The following is a 16,211-nucleotide window of genomic DNA, read 5'->3' as shown; positions in this document are numbered from 1 at the left end:
AATTCATCCACCCCTTATGAAGAATTAGCAGGAGTATATAATACATACGTAGATGATATGATTAATGAAGCATTGAGTGATAATAGAAATGCTCTATCTAAGGAAAAATTAATGAAAATTCCATATTCTGAATGTTACTTAAATTCAATCACTGCAGCAATTGGTAAACAAAATAAAGGTAAAACATTAACGATATTAAAACAAATTATCATTATTGCTAACACTTCCCCCATTCACATGTGTTAATTTATATCAACCGTTCAGGTTCACCTTCAGATGATACATTTGAATCTTTAAAGCATTTAATCAAAATTCCAATTATTTATTTATCACAAGAAGAAGCAGAAGATTATTTAAAAAACTTTTTAATGTATAAAGAATTATATAATACAATCAAGAAGCAAGGATTAGAGGATAAAATTATTGATAAACAACGGGATGAATTATTTGAAACACTTTCTATTTCAAATTTTGATAGAGAATTTTTGCATTCACTCATTTTTCTAGATGATGCAGTGAAATCAAAACTAATAACAAATGAGAAATCATATTTTAATCAGTTATTAACTCAATGTCGACACATTCAGTGTTCATTCTTTATGGCTGTTCAATATTTCAAAGCATTAAGCACAAACATTAAATCAAATCTATCAACACTTTTCATTTTCAGTGGGTTTAGTCGTCAACAGTTGAACGTTATGCTTTATCAAGTGAATTTACCAATGAGCATTAATGAACTTTACACACAATATCAGCAATTAGGTGAACATGGAAAAATAATAGTTGATTTAAATAAAGGAGTGTTAAATTTGATTAACTTTTTATAATTAATTTTTATTTTTTATTTATAATTAAACATGACAGAAATAGCAAATCTTCTACAGGTTCCATTAAAACAAGGGACAAACAAAAAGGGTGCATATAATAGAACTATGAAAGTTCCTGATGGAATGAAAGAATTAGTTCATATTGTTGCTGGTCTTCAAAAAGATGTTAAACAAATGAGAAACGTTTTAACATTACCAGAAGCTCAAGCATATGCCAAACGTCATGGTCCAAATTGGGAAGCACACGAAGCAGACATTACGGGTCCAAATGGAAAACCTGATGGTATAAATGAAGTTTTCGTTACTGATGGTCAAGGTAATATTAAAGTCATAAATGGTTACAAATTAACTATATCTGATTATCCTAAACGTAAAGCATATAATGAACGTTATCCTATGCAATTTGATGAAAATGGAAAAGCTGTTAAACAATACATTGGAGAAGGTGAAAATGGTCCAATTAATTCATACCGTCATAATCCATATTCTTATTTCAATGAAGAATTAAATGCTATTGAAGAGGGACCGGATGGATTACCACGATATTCTAACCAGTTTGATGGTCAATATGCAAATATTAGACCTGAAATTTCAGCTAAGAAATTCTTTAAAGTTGCTTTATTCGATCCAGTTTTCGCAAATGTTAAAGATGAACTTAAACAGCAATTCCAACCAATTATAGTAGCAAGAATTGCATCAGGTGCTTTATCTCAAGCATTCAAAGATTTAATTAAGAAACCATTATATCAGCAACGAGGTTTAACTTATGATTTAGTTAAGGAATCAGATAAAAGAAAATTTGAGAAATCAGATGATTATAAGAATGCAATTAATGAATATATTAGGTCTATTAATTACAATGAAACAGCTAAAAATCAACTTCATGAACAAATACAGGGAATAATAGATTCAAAAGTTCCAGCAAAATAAAAGTTTAAATATATTTTTTTATTCGAATATAAATGAGAAGACGTTTCACTAGTCAAAAGAACACTAACGCAAAAGCAGAGATTACGGTTGGTTATAACGTAAATGATGATAAATCACGAATTATTCAAAATGTTAAAGTTAATGTTAGCCCCGAATTAACAAGGTCAGCAACTCAACCAAATTTATTAACTCGTGACTTACCGAAAAAGGAGGAGGAGCAAAATAAAGAAGATGGAGACCCAATCATTTTATCTGAACCCGGTAAAGAACCTGTTGAAATTCCCACTTATCCAACATACCCCCACCTCTTTCATCAAACATCGAGAACCCATATAAAATAGACATTAATTCTGAATTAATGAAAATTTACCGTGATATAATAATTAATAATTATGATTCAATAATAAATTTAATTGACCAATCCGGTTTAATTATTTTACCTTATGAATCATTAATTCACATTATCGCCATTCTTTGTGATGTTCAAGATTCAGACGTTAAGATTCAATTTTTCATAGATGATGAGGTTTCATGCTGCGGAACAGTTGCAAAAATAAATCCTATAAAGGATATTAGCACAATTAAGATATCAAAGAACGGAACAACAACTGAACTTCATTTAACATATAATGATATTTATAATAAAATAGTTGATGAATATAAAATATCACTTGAAAAATTCTTTGTTAAGGCTATTTAATATTCAAGCATTAACATTATCGAATAATAATCCTTTGAATCATAATCAATAATAATTGACCTTTCACCAGTTTCTATCGTTTGTTTTATTTCTTTTTGTTCCCCACTATCCGGATCGGTCATTGTAATTGTTTTTGTTATAGTATCAGCTTTATCTTTAACTTCAATCTTTTTTCCATCGGGATATTTAAACCAAAATTCCAAAAATTCGATATTGTCAATCTGTTCATATTTTAATCTATCAATTACATTTTTAATACCATCTGAAAATCTTATGAAATGGTCATTATATGGGTTTGATTGAACTAAATTTGAATGAAGTGAAATATAACCTGTTGATGAATATGACACTGACTCATATTTTCTGAAACACTAAAATTTATAACATGAATGAATTTCTTATTCGTTGAATTTATGAATTCTTGAGATAATCTTATTCTAGTTTTATTTATCACTGGAAAATAACGCTTTACCATATTTTTATTCGTAATAAAAAATCTCAATTATCAATATTATTTCGAATAATAACTGTGAATTAAATTTAACAGTTAGCGGAATTTATAATGTTACTCTCGTTTCTGTGAGTGGTAAATTTAATCCCATTCTTTTAGACCCTTCAGATTATATATCATTTATTAAAGATGACCTTGAAAAAACGTATGATATGTATATAAATAATGTGATAGTGAAATGGGATATTAACATGATTTTAAGTTATTTAAATGAATCATTTATCGTATGGTATGAAGAAAATTTTAAATCAAAACCTGATAAACTTTTTGAACTTGATGAAATAAATAACCTTATTAAATTTCCGCTGAAAATTAAATTTTGTACTCCTCATCTTCGTTCATTGTTGGGGATATTAAATTTTGAAAAAGATGTTGGGGATGTTTTGTATTCTGACACTGGTTCCAATTTCATTTTAATCAAATGTGATAAAGTTAATACCCCAATGAGATTTTCACATCAAACATTAGACCCTAACTCTTACCCATCAATACAAAACATTTTATCCATCAACTTAAACACATTTTCTTTATCATATCCGTTTCAATTATCCGGGAATTCATTTATTCTTCATTCAAAAGATTTATCAAATATTAAATTTAGAATAACTGACCTATTTGATTGTGATTTAGAATTTATAAATGAAATATTATGGCAATTTCAAATAGAGAAAATAGCTGATGAGATAACGGATTAAATATTTATTTTTAAATCGTAATAAATGATTAAACAACAGCAACTTAAGGCGCAAAACGCCCAGGTCCTTCAGACCATTACATACGCCACATATGCATATAATTCAAAGACGGCAGAACAAACGCAAAGGTTGAAATATGGAGATTTGGAGATAGTATATTGAAAAATGACCATTTCGAATTCGTTTGCAAAGGTGGTGCAGTGATATCAAATATAAAAGAAATTTTATTTATGAATTCTAAAATTAAAGGTATAACGGATGATATAACATCAATTCCACCAGAAGAACAGAGATATTACGCATTAAATGCATTTCCTAAAGTTTTGAAGATTGGAAGATTTAATTTAAATGAGGAATTCATAGAAGGTTTCCTAAATGACATAATGAAGAAGGTGGATAAGGAATATGTGGATAGTGAGTTAATGAAGAAAGCAGATAAGGAATATGTGGATAGTGAATTAAATAAGAAGGCAAATTTGGTTTATGTTGATGAAAAAGATAATGAAATTAAAGAAAAGGTTGAATGGTATCATGAATGGACATTGGAGACTTTTAAAGTTAAAGCTGATACAGAATGGGTTTCAGGATGTTTAGACCTTAAAGCAGATAAAACATATGTTAACAATGAGTTAATGAAGAAAGCAGATAAGGAAAAAGTTATTTCATTCATTAATACTGAGTTAGCAAAGAAAGCTGATATATCATTTGTTAATGAAGAAATAAAACAATCAGAGGTCTATTTTACTCCACCATTTTTAAATTTTATGAAATCATCAGATAAAACCTTTGATATAGATTCTTTTGAATGGATATGTTTCGATGGAGTGACCATGTATTTATTTTATACAGCTGGAGTGCTTTATTATTTTAAAACAAATGATTTTAAAAACTATGAATCATTTACTCCATCTGTTTGGAATCCTGATACACGAAAGCCAATCATTAATCCAAGAATTTTATATGTTGAATATAATAACGGTAAATTTATGGGAATGATAACGGTTGGAGATGATTTTTGCCCTTGTTATTCATTCGATTGTATCCAATGGTTCAAATGTAATTTAAATCAAGATGCTAAATTTAAATATCCAAATAATCCTATTAGATGCGTTAATAATAAATGGGTACTAATTTATGAAGTCAATCAAATTTTCATTAGTGAGGATGGGATAAATTATTATATGTTTAGTATGATGTCATCAGATTTGGAAATTGTTATACAAGTAAGTGGTATTACATTAACAACATGTATTTTATCCTACAAAATGATAAAATTTATAGATCATCTTCAATACCACAAGGTCAATTTGAACAAATTTTTCAAGCTGATGGAGACATTGAAGCTTTATGTTATGGATCAAATGTTTGTGTTCTCGTTTCAGGGATGGTTCTATTCATATCCTGTAAGTTATAACAGACATATTTATTTATCACAGGATTTATCAAATTGGGAATTGGTTTATTCATTCACTCCAAAACTTACTCGAAATTATAGATTTACAAATTTATTTTATATTGATGGGTATTTCATTGCTTTAGGATGTGGTGATATAGTAAACATCAGTAGTGATGGAAGAAACTGGTCTGAAATCACAAAATTTCAAGATGTTAGAAAAGCAATTTTCAAAAATAATACGTTAATATTGATAACAAGACCAGTTTTAAATACTCACCCAAATTCAATATTATATAATAAATTCAATATTCATAATGGATTAAATACAATTCTTGAGATGATTTACCCCATTGGTTCTATTTATACGTCAATGAACTCAACACATCCAGTAACAGTTTTAGGTTTTGGTACGTGGAAGCAGATTGTAGATAAATTCTTATACTGTGCTAACTCTTCAAAGCAAACAGGAGGTTCGAAGAAAATTAAAGAAGCAAACCTTCCACCGCACACTCATACGGGAACTACAAACACAACAGGTAATCATTCACATTCAATAACAAAAAGAGGTTATAGAAATCTTGCAGCAGGTTCGGATAGACAGGGAATGGATAGATATGATTTCAAGCGACCCAGTAGATTCAAGCGCAGGTATTTTCTGTGGAACCACAGGAAATCATGCCCATACTTTCACAACAAATCCAACAGGCTCGGGTGAAGATTATATGCCACCATTTATGACTGTATTTGCATGGTATAGAGTTCAATGAACGCTCAATGTTTGTGAAACAAACTTTAGAACGGACTGAAAGTCCTGAGCTCCAAAAGAGCGAACGGCATAATTTAAATTTTTATTTTAAGTATAAATGAAGATTCTACCATATGGTGTTATGGAAGAGATATAAGATGGAAACCCAATATTTGATCCAAAGTTAAAATTAAAGTTACTGACAAGACAACAACTTGAAAAGTTGCTGAAACCAAACAGGATGAAAAATGAGAAAAATGAGAAAAGAAAAAAATTTAAATTATGCATTTTATTTTTATCATAAATGACAAAATTAATTAAGCCAACTAATTTCTAAATTAATGATACCAATGAAATCATTTCATGGAGTATCTTATCCCAGGTTCTTCACAATTAGCCGGGGCAAGTGTTTGTGACTCAAGGTGGAACATTAGCGAATCCATTCAAATTATTAACTAAAGATGAACTTAATAAAATGATGATAAAATAACTGATAACAAATTTTATTTCACTACTACCATGTTACCATGTGCTACCAGGTTAATTAACTTCTCTTAAAAATGATGACAACATGACATTTTGACAACAGTTCAGGAGGAAGGCATTTATGAATTATTTTTATTTTTTTTTATTTTGTATGTAAGAAACAGAAATGTCAGTCGAAGCACAGACGTTTCACGAACAAATCTAATGGCGAAAACATTCACAAAAAGGCACTTATAATGGTATTGAAGTCTTACGTAGAGACAAGGATGGTTACATTAATGCAACAAAGATGTGTCAGCAGTTTAGGAAAGACTTTAGAAAGTTGTTGGAAAATAAGTCCTGGGAAGAGTATTATAAGGCGTTTTGTGAAAAGAATATAGCAACCGCCGGAATTCGGACTGTTGCTTTTTATACAAAATTCATGCAGGAATTCCTGATGAAATCAAAAGCAGGTTAGAGAACGTATGTAGACCCAAGACTTATAAAACTATATAGCAATGTGGGCTTTCTCCAAAATATTGCATAGCAGTTGGAAAAATTATGGACTCCATAAGACAAGAAAGTTCATGAAGAAGTTTAGATGAAGAAGAACTCGAAGATACAGTAGAAAATGGCTAAACATTTGTTTGAAGAAGAAGTGAGAAAAATGTGCGAAAAACAATTAGAACATGAACGTGAGATATGTTATGGTTATAGAGATTCTCCATACGAACTAGATCAATGGGAACAAGAAGATTTAAAGAGAGAATTTAGAGAATATGAACTCGCTAAGATAGCATTTAGAAACTGCAGAAAAGAAGTTAAAAGTTTGGGGTCGTTTTGTACAAAAATATTGTGAGTAAATGAACCATTTATTTTTATTGAATTCAGCACAAAATTCTGAGTAAAATGGCATATGGCATGTGTCAAACTGTTGAGTTTTCAACAAAAATTCCAAAAAAATATATTTTAGGTGAAGAGGTGAGATCTCACCTGTTTTTTCACCTGTTTTTTCACCCTCACCACTTAGCGGCTCAGATTGCTTTAGCTTTCTCGTGAATTTTCATGAATTTCCTTAAGATAGAAAAAATAAAGTTAGTTTTAAAATTAGTTTTAAAATTATTTTTATTTTGTATAAAAGATATGATTTCAACAATCGGCACAACAACAATTCAAGCCACAACTACAGCACCAAACTCGCTAGTCATGAATCCTACGTCAATGTTGGTAGAGATGAAAAGCTTTATTCCTTCTTCATATACTTTTGAAACAGAAATCCAGAAGATAAAGCAAGATCTTTTATTAATTATTGAATAACCCATGATGTTGTCAAAATGTCATGTTGTCACATTTTTTCAGAGAAGTTAAATGACCTGGTGACCTGGTGACCTGGTGACCCCTTCAGTTCTTCAAAAATAATTAATTATTGAATAACCCATGATGTTGTCAAAATGTCATGTTGTCACAAACTTTAGAACGGCATAATTTAAATTTTTATTTTTATCATAAATGAATACCCCACAAGCTCAAAATTTACCACGAATCATAACAAGGGAGGAAATGATAAAAATGATGCAAGAACATGTTAAAAATAACAAACCACTAAAATTGAGAAAATGTGGTTATGCAGTAATGATGGAAAGAGATACGTTGTCAAAGAGGAATAAAAATTAAATTTGGATTGAGTTTAAAAATTCATCTTTATTAAATTCATCTCTTCCAATCAATTTATTTATTCTATTAAATTCTTTTATTTTTGCTTCACTCAGTTTAAGGATTGAACGGTAAGTTTCTAATTTTTCGATTATTTCTTTCCTCTCTTTATCGTTTTCAGCCCCACCACATTGCGGCTTCTTTTTGTAATAGCATATTTTTGATTTAATTCTGTTTAGTTTCTTTTTATATTCATCGTCTGGACTCTGAATCTTAATTGAATCAGGACTCTTGGATGCTTCGTTGTCACTCATTTCTTACGAAATAAAAAAATTAAATATTATTTAAATATAATGGAGTAATAAAATAAATCGGAATTTCTATTAATTTATTGTTAACCTCAACTAATGCATTGCCGTTAATATATCTAACAAATTCAGCTATTGTGTCAAATCTTCGTCTTCTTTTTGTCATTGATTTATCAGTTTTTCCATAATCGAGATGAATCAAAACTTTATCCCCTTGTTTAAAATTCATGAGCCCCGAATTAATTTGTTCACGTTTAACATCATTTAACCTTTCCATTTGCTTTCTAATATATTCCCATTCTTTTGAAATATCATTTTTCATTTCCACTGGTTTCATGTTTATAGTTCTATGCCATGTATTATTGTAATAATATACTAACTGTTGTATGATGGAGTTATGATTTCCATCCCAGTATATCTGACCGTTAACCCTAACGCATCTCTAAGAGTTCTCATTACCGCATCAACTATTTTATTATGAAACGTATATGGAGAGGATGAAAAGTAAAAATTAATTTGTGGGAAATAATGAGCCATAGCTGCCTGAAATCCTTTATCACCATCACCCCTTATATTATCTACTCTTTCATGATCTAGTAAGTATTGTATAGCTCTTCTTGTTTCCTGTTCTGTTTTCCCTTTCACCGGAATGCAATATAAATATCTGGTGTTAATGTTAATGGCAAATAAATAAGTAACGTTTCCTTTTGAATATTCTAAATGATCGATTTCGTATGAATATGGATATGGTGCAAATGAAGGGCGACTAAATTTTTCCTTTAACGGTTGAATTTTTGGGTCAGTTGGTTTATTTAATATTTTGAAATCCTTTTTAAAATCTTTTTGCTTCTTTAATGTTTGAAATGGATATAATAAAGTGAATGATGAAGGATTAACTGAAGGAGGAGGTACTACCGTTGGAGGTTTTGGTATTGCAAGTGATTTAATTTTATCTGCTTTGATTTTGGATGATGAAGTTTTGGATTTCATTCCCCCTTCATTAATTCTGGATGTATTCTATTCATTTGTTTTAAATATGTTGTATATAAAGGTTTGATATACTTTCCCGCTTCGAGTTTATGTTGAAGGATGAATTCCAAAGTTGATCTTCATTTAAAAGTCGGGCTGAATATGGTTTAACTAATGAATCATAAATTAAAGCTTGTGCATCATTTATGGTCTGAAGGACCTGGGTGTTTTGCACCTTTAGCTGTTGAACATTTGCTACTTTCTCTTTTGGTGTTGTTTTCGGCTTTTTCTTCTTTGGCTTTTGTTCCTTTGGCTTTTGCGGCTCAGGATTATATAATTTATATAATTCATCAATATCTTCTTCTGTTAATACTTTATTTTTGAAATCTTTCAATTGTTTAAGTTGTGATTTAGTTTTTCCCTTTGTATATTCATTATTTTTAATTTTGTCTTTAATTTTAGAAATTATTTTATCATGATATTTCAAATTTCATTTTTATAATACCGATAATAATAACCCATATCATCACCCGTTATATTGTTATTATGTTTTTGGAGATATGATTTTAATTCATAATAATTAAGAAAATTTTGATAAAATACTAAATCATCAATTAAAATTTCTAAATCTACGTTATCCATTTATATAAAAATAAAATAAATGTTTTAAGGGTGCCCACCTCTTTGAATCATAGTATCAAAATCATTATTTACATATTGAATCACATCATTAACGGTTCCTTTTGTCTCTTCTGTGGCATTTTATTAAAAATAAAATTTTAAATTCATGACTCAACCCCTACGTTTTTAAATTGTATTAAATAAATGGCATACAACATCCATTTTCACAACATACAGCCTTAGTGTGTGCTCCTGTTAATGCAGTCTTACCGATTGTTAAGCGAGTCATTGACCCGTTTTTAAGTTGTAAATTAATATTCTGACCATCAAATATCACTTTATCATTTATTATATCCAAATAATTTTTAGGTGTTAATTGTTTATTTTGTCGTAAACTAACACCTTTCATTTTTTGTGCAATCTTTTTAAAATCACTTCCATCAATTGAACCGTTGAATGATGTATAACACTTGGGGCATAAAGCAACCATGTTATCACCTTGTTTCTCAATTGCTAAACCCAATAACTTCTTCTCATGTGCTTTTTCTTCAGCTTTATTCTTTAATTTAGGTTTAAATTTCTCATCAAAACAGAAGAAATCAAATGGTGCGAATTTGAAAATGTTTTATCATAAAATTGTTTATCGGTAACAATTGCTTGAAATGATTGAGTGTTAGGAAGATTTGGATCGCCAGCGATTGCCCAATAAGATGAATCAGTATCACCTTCAATGAAATGAAAACGATTAACATCCATGCATTTATACATAAAATCATAAATGAAAACTAAATACCAGTATTTTGCGTTATCTAAAGTAAAAAATGCCTCTTGTAAACATGTATCACATCTATAAAATCTATCTTTGAGCATCACTTGATACGTATCCTCTCCTATTTCTCTTATGTTTTTAAACTTATTTGACATACATGCAACGCGTGCCTTCTGTGCATTCATTATTTTAGTCTTTGCGTAATTTTGTGTATTCATTGCATCGTAACCATATGATCCATTAAGCGAAATCTTGCAAAATAAATTTTTTCCTTTATTTCCTTCTAATTCAGCCTTTTGTCTTTCGTTCATAAATTCGTTCGCAAATTCATTAAAACAAGTGTTTTTAGTAAATGTTAAAATTGATTGAATATCATCGATGATAAAATGAAATCTGTCTATTAGATACCAAAGATAATAAGAAGAAAATGGTTGATATTGGTTGTGTGTTGATGCTAACTGAGTTAATTTCCTCTGTTTCTGGTCAACTGGTAGATTGTTTGATTTCATGTAATTATACATAAAACTGCCAATTGTTTTTTCATCTGTGATAATATCTAAGTTTCTTATTATCGGTAAAAAGTTTATGTAATCATTAATGTATTTTTCATCAATGTGACCCTTTACTTCAGCCACGAATAAAGTATTTTTCTTTCTAATAATTCCCAGTGCTTTTGCTTTCTTTGTTGCTGTATCACAAATGATAACACCATTCAATCTTCTCGGCATATACATTTTATGGTCAGTATATTGAATGAAATCATGAGGATTAGATGAAAATGATGAAGGATATAATGAATTAAAATCAACACCAACGAAATGAGTCATAATGTTGGTGGTGTCCTCATTTGATACAGTTTTAGTGTCTGGACTATATGAAAGTTTATTAATGTGCGTGATTCCTTTAAGATTTACTCTATGTTGAACATTTGATAGACCACCAGTAATTCCATTACGGAGAATGTGATAAGCTTCAACTGAATCTAAAGTCATTGGTAAATTATTTTTTAATGCATAATTTCTTAAATTGATTCTTAAACGTTGAACATCTTCATCTTTATTTGATTTTACGACATTGCAATAACAACACATTAACTGACAATTTTCTTTGGTATGTGGTTTTTCATTATCGATTCTATCCAATGTTGGTTTATTTGCATATGTAAACGCTTTACCACACATTTTGCATTTAGATGAAAGGATTAAATCGTGATAGTATTGAAAATCATCCATTGAAACATTATTTTTAGTATCTCTTTCTGCTTTTTCATCTTGTTTCTTATATGATTCAATTTTATATTTCCAATACTTTTTTGTTAATTCAAAACTTGATTCTATCTCTTCCTCAGGATATTTTTCATTAGGATTAAAGTCTTTATATGCTAAAGCGTAACGAATCATTGAAGCATTCGATGATAAAGAAAGATTATGAAGCGTGTCAATTTTATAAACAAATGTTTCTTCAATAATTTTATCGATTGGGTCAATCATAATTTCAACATCTTTATTGCAATAATGAATAAAATATTCTAATCTATTCTTAAAATTTTTAGCATCATTGAGATATATTTGATAATCACTATCTGATATAGTTTCTTGAGTTAATGCTGAATAAAATGAATCTTTCGTGAATGGTTCCACTTTATATAATTCTTCTTCGTAATTTTTCCACGTGATGAATTGATAAGGGAAAAAGGATTTAACACGTGATTTATTGTTTCCGAAATCTTGAGTGAATTGGTCTAATGTCCCACCCGCTATATAATTTCTGATGTCAATAAATCTCAATTCATATGGAACGTTTGTTTTCTTTACAATGATTTGCTTAAATTGTGAAGATGAACCCAGCATTGATTTTATTTTCCATTTTGCAGTGTTTAAATCACGAAGAATTAAATTTAAATCAAACTTTCCCGAATTAAAACCTATGATATTCACTTTATTGAATTCCTCATCTAGAAGTTCTTTAAATGCTTCCTTCTGTTTTTCATTTAATGTATGAGACAAAGTCCCCGCCGTTTGCGACTTCAATAATTCATTGTATTGACTCATATTTGATTCAACAACTAATGAACAGGTTGAAAATAAAAACTCAATCCAATCAGAAATAAAAGAATCACTCGAAGTTAAGCAAAAATTCCTCGTATATGTTTTATCGTTTAATTTAACCGTTGATGATACCATGAATGGTTTTAAGTAAGCATTCAAAGTTGCACACTCAGAAAGTTGTAATTCTTCTTTAGTCTCTAATGTTTCAAAGTCAAAAGTAATATAATATCTTGTCGGTTTATAATATTTCTGCAAATTGTGAGCTAATAACCACTGATATATCTTCTGTTTCGTAATATGTGGTGCATATGGTTGCTGTGTCTTTTGCAACTGAACGTCTTGAATTAATCTCCCATTATTTTCTTTACATTTCTCACAAGGCTTTAAAAATCTTCTCTGGTTTTTCCTTTCTGGATCATCGCGGATAGAATAAACTTCTTCTTTACAATATGGACAAACTTTATAGCCGGTGAGTGCTTCTACGTTTGTTATTCTGTCAGCGTGAAGTTTTCCACGTGGACTCTGTGTTAATAAAATATTTACTGTTTCAAATTCTGGATCTATCATTATTGATTCCACTAATGGAAAGTCTACCTTATTTATGTCCACGTCTTCTGGTTGAGGATCACAATAATAGAAATCAATATTAACATTTAACATTCTCGCTAATCTCTCACTTTCTGATGAAATGTCAAACCCTTCATATGCATCTATTGCTTCATTTAAATAGCTCCTACGAGTTTTAGGATTAGCACCATCAGGAATGTTATAGAAGCGTTTAAATAACCTTTTACCTTCTGCTCTAATTTGATTATCATTCATTTTAGCTGTTCCGTTTTTGTTCATTTATGTAAGAATAAAAAATTAAAAAATAAATAAAAATAAAGTTTATTTTTTAAAGCCCATAAAATGAATTAAGAACACATAAATTTTTATCATCTGCGACGTGACGAATACATTTTAATTTACTCAAGAATGCGTACCCTGATACATTAAATCTAATTCCTGTCTTATTTAATTTCACAACTTTGAAAAGGAATGTATGAATAGCTATAAAATGATGAGAAGATGTTTTATGGGTTGCTTCCATTTTTTCTAAATAAATGAATAAATATAATGCTTATACGTTTTCATATCTTTTATATTCTTAATAACGAATGGTATAGACCTTTCAACTTCGTCTTCCTTCGGTGCTGTTCTTTCATATGAAACATTATTAGTATCTTCAATAATGAAACCACAATCACATAAAATTTTATATGTTCCAATGGTTTCTTTTGATATTTTATCTAATAAATCAAAAACTTTATCAACACCTGTGCATTTATTTAAATAATAATTTGTGTAAATATCATGATCTTCTTTCTTAATCGTATTAGTTGCATATGTCACGTTTTTAAGAGCTTTTTTGAATTTTTTGGAATCTAAAGGTGGTGAAAGTAAGATACAAGGGTATTCTTCATTATCAATAAATTGTAACTTATGCTTACGAATAAATTTAGTACCTTCTTCTGAAAGTGTTTCGTCTATTTCACCATCTAATAAATTTTGTGTTGATTCTGAGACATAATTTTTATATCTTTCTTCATGAGATTTCTGAACTTCTGATTCTGAAGCTGGGATATTCATTAAACCCTCTACTTCATTTTCATTATATTTTTCAACTTCTCTTAATTCCTTAATTTTTTCATCTATTTCATCTCTTATTTTTTTCAGTCTTTCAATTTCATTGTATTCATCATCTTTAATCCGTTCTTCATAATATTCGGGGAAAACATCAGGTTCTTTAGGTTTTTCTTCTTCAGATGTGGGATATAAGAAATTTATAACATCATCTTTATTCATTTTTCCATCATAATCTAAATCATTTAATAACTCCGCGAATTTTTGACAATTTCTTAAATAATATTTATCAACTTCATAACCCACCTCCTCTAATATATCCTTTATTTCCTCGTTTGTGAATCCTAATTTTTTAACGTTGTTAGTTTTGACGCTCATTTCATACAAAATAAAAAAAATAAAATAATAAACATAACTAGGTTTTAATTTTTCGTAAGACATGAATTTTTAAAGTTTATTTTACTCGTTTATGACTCCATTGATTCCATTCAGGATTTAAACAATGTTTAATTAATCGCGGAATATCTGACATCATCTATATATAGCTTCTTTTATAAAAGATAAAAAAATAAATTATTTTAAAATTAATGTTAATTTTTTAATAATTTATAAATAAATATATTTTAATGCATCGTCTATATATAGATGTAACAAAAAAGTCACTAAACCCGTCATATCCTACTACTATTTATCCAGAAATCCTCAAATGGAAGAGAAGCTACCAATGATTAATGTTATCATAATATTTAATTTTTGTATCATTAAAAGAAAGAAATCTTTGTTTTTCGATAAAAAAAATTTATACAAACAAACAAACATATAAACAAATTACAAAAGTAATATAATTAGGCAATCATGCTCTTTGTAAGTCCTCTTACTCTTGGATGAGGTCTAATGATATGGCTAGCTGCAGAAGTAAACGGTCTTGAAACGGACTTTGATCTTGATTGCGATGATAACTGTGGGATTTGATCAATGCACTTAAGGAGTTGTCTAGATGTGTAACGCTCGTCTTGGTTCAATCTCAAGCACTTTTCAATTATGAAGGCCATTTGTTCTGGAACGTGTTTGAAGTCTTCTCTATCGAACTTGAGTTCTGCACTGATATACTTTAAGTGGTTGCCGTTGTATGGAACTTTTCCTGTGGCAAAATGGTATAATGTAACGCCAAGGGACCAAATATCGCATTTAATTGGGTCGTATTCGCGATTGAGAGCCATTTCTGGAGCCATGTAGTTAACGGAGCCGCAAATTCTGTTGTTTTGCTTCTTTCCTTGGTTAGTAAAAATTGTTAAGCCGAAATCACAGAGTTTTGCACGACCAAACTCATCAATAAGAACATTGGATGGCTTGATATCGCAATGTGCGAATCCGAGGCCGTGCATGTAGTCAAGTGCCTGAATAATGTCTCTTGAGTACTTCAACATCTGGCTAACTGATATCTTCTTATGAGAGTTTATAAGAGATAATAAACTTCCGCCTGAGCAATATTCTAAAATCAAGAATAAGTACTTTTCATAAGTAAATGCGTCATAAACACGGACAATATTAGGGTGATCAAATGATGTAAGAGCTTTCTGTTCTCTAATAAAGTCACCAGTTGTATCATTTGAGACTTTGCAAACGAATTGTATTTCGTATTTGAGGCTTTTTACGATATAGCAAGTTCCGAAGCCTCCCTTATTGAGGTATTTAACAATCTCATAATCATGTTCGCTGAGAGCTTTAACTACTGTTTGTGGAAACATCAATCAAACAAAATTTATAATGATTTTTTCTCCGCTTTGAAAAAGACAATTGAATGGGAAAATTTTAAGATCATGATTTTAAAGATAAATGTTAATCAGAAGATTTATAATAAGATTCACAAACAAATTCCAAGGGCCATTAGTCCTCTCAATATTGACCAGAACTTAGCTCAATTAAAAAAAGACGAACAATTGCGGAATCT

At 29.5% G+C, this 16,211-nt stretch overlaps 8 protein-coding genes and 3 pseudogenes across 11 annotated transcripts, besides 1 other annotated feature; 4 read left to right on the top strand and 7 right to left on the bottom strand.

Annotated features, from left to right (window-relative positions):
- Positions 1–117: 117 nt before the first annotated feature.
- Positions 118–14,730: a mobile genetic element.
- TVAGG3_0737790 (uncharacterized protein) lies at positions 933–1,335 on the top strand (the record flags this gene model as incomplete). The annotated part of the gene is made up of 1 exon (XM_051244762.1): positions 933–1,335. A coding segment is annotated over one exon (403 nt), but the record flags the coding sequence as incomplete, so codon positions are not given.
- TVAGG3_0737780 lies at positions 1,790–2,457 on the top strand (annotated as a pseudogene). The gene has a single exon. A coding segment is annotated over exon 1 (668 nt).
- On the top strand, positions 3,894–4,886 carry TVAGG3_0737770 (uncharacterized protein; the record flags this gene model as incomplete). The annotated part of the gene is made up of 1 exon (XM_051244761.1): positions 3,894–4,886. A coding segment is annotated over one exon (993 nt), but the record flags the coding sequence as incomplete, so codon positions are not given.
- On the top strand, positions 6,457–7,132 carry TVAGG3_0737760 (annotated as a pseudogene). Its single transcript has one exon. A coding segment is annotated over exon 1 (676 nt).
- TVAGG3_0737750 (uncharacterized protein) lies at positions 7,940–8,236 on the bottom strand (the record flags this gene model as incomplete). The annotated part of the gene is made up of 1 exon (XM_051244760.1): positions 7,940–8,236. One exon carries the CDS (start codon positions 8,234–8,236, stop codon positions 7,940–7,942), a length of 297 nt encoding a protein of 98 aa, XP_051091347.1.
- TVAGG3_0737740 lies at positions 8,267–9,231 on the bottom strand (annotated as a pseudogene). The gene has a single exon. A coding segment is annotated over exon 1 (965 nt).
- TVAGG3_0737730 (DNA/RNA polymerases family) lies at positions 10,613–11,581 on the bottom strand (the record flags this gene model as incomplete). The annotated part of the gene is made up of 1 exon (XM_051244759.1): positions 10,613–11,581. A coding segment is annotated over one exon (969 nt), but the record flags the coding sequence as incomplete, so codon positions are not given.
- Positions 11,883–12,640, bottom strand: TVAGG3_0737720 (DNA/RNA polymerase superfamily; the record flags this gene model as incomplete). Its single annotated transcript, XM_051244758.1, has 1 exon — positions 11,883–12,640. A coding segment is annotated over one exon (758 nt), but the record flags the coding sequence as incomplete, so codon positions are not given.
- TVAGG3_0737710 (uncharacterized protein) lies at positions 12,774–13,483 on the bottom strand (the record flags this gene model as incomplete). Its single annotated transcript, XM_051244757.1, has 1 exon — positions 12,774–13,483. A coding segment is annotated over one exon (710 nt), but the record flags the coding sequence as incomplete, so codon positions are not given.
- TVAGG3_0737700 (uncharacterized protein) lies at positions 13,733–14,638 on the bottom strand (the record flags this gene model as incomplete). Its single annotated transcript, XM_051244756.1, has 1 exon — positions 13,733–14,638. One exon carries the CDS (start codon positions 14,636–14,638, stop codon positions 13,733–13,735), a length of 906 nt encoding a protein of 301 aa, XP_051091343.1.
- Positions 14,731–15,073: 343 nt separating the features above from the next.
- On the bottom strand, positions 15,074–16,038 carry TVAGG3_0737680 (peptidyl-serine phosphorylation; the record flags this gene model as incomplete). The annotated part of the gene is made up of 1 exon (XM_001299092.1): positions 15,106–16,008. The coding sequence occupies one exon, from the start codon at positions 16,006–16,008 to the stop codon at positions 15,106–15,108; it is 903 nt and encodes a 300-aa protein (XP_001299093.1).
- Between the last annotated feature and the right edge of the window lie 173 nt (positions 16,039–16,211).

The sequence above is a fragment of the Trichomonas vaginalis genome, chromosome III (assembly GCF_026262505.1).
Source record: "Trichomonas vaginalis G3 chromosome III, whole genome shotgun sequence".
In the NCBI taxonomy this organism is placed as follows: Eukaryota; Parabasalia; order Trichomonadida; family Trichomonadidae; genus Trichomonas; species Trichomonas vaginalis.
The sequence above is the reverse complement of the archived record's forward strand: the minus strand, read 5'-3'. Positions and strand labels throughout refer to the sequence as shown.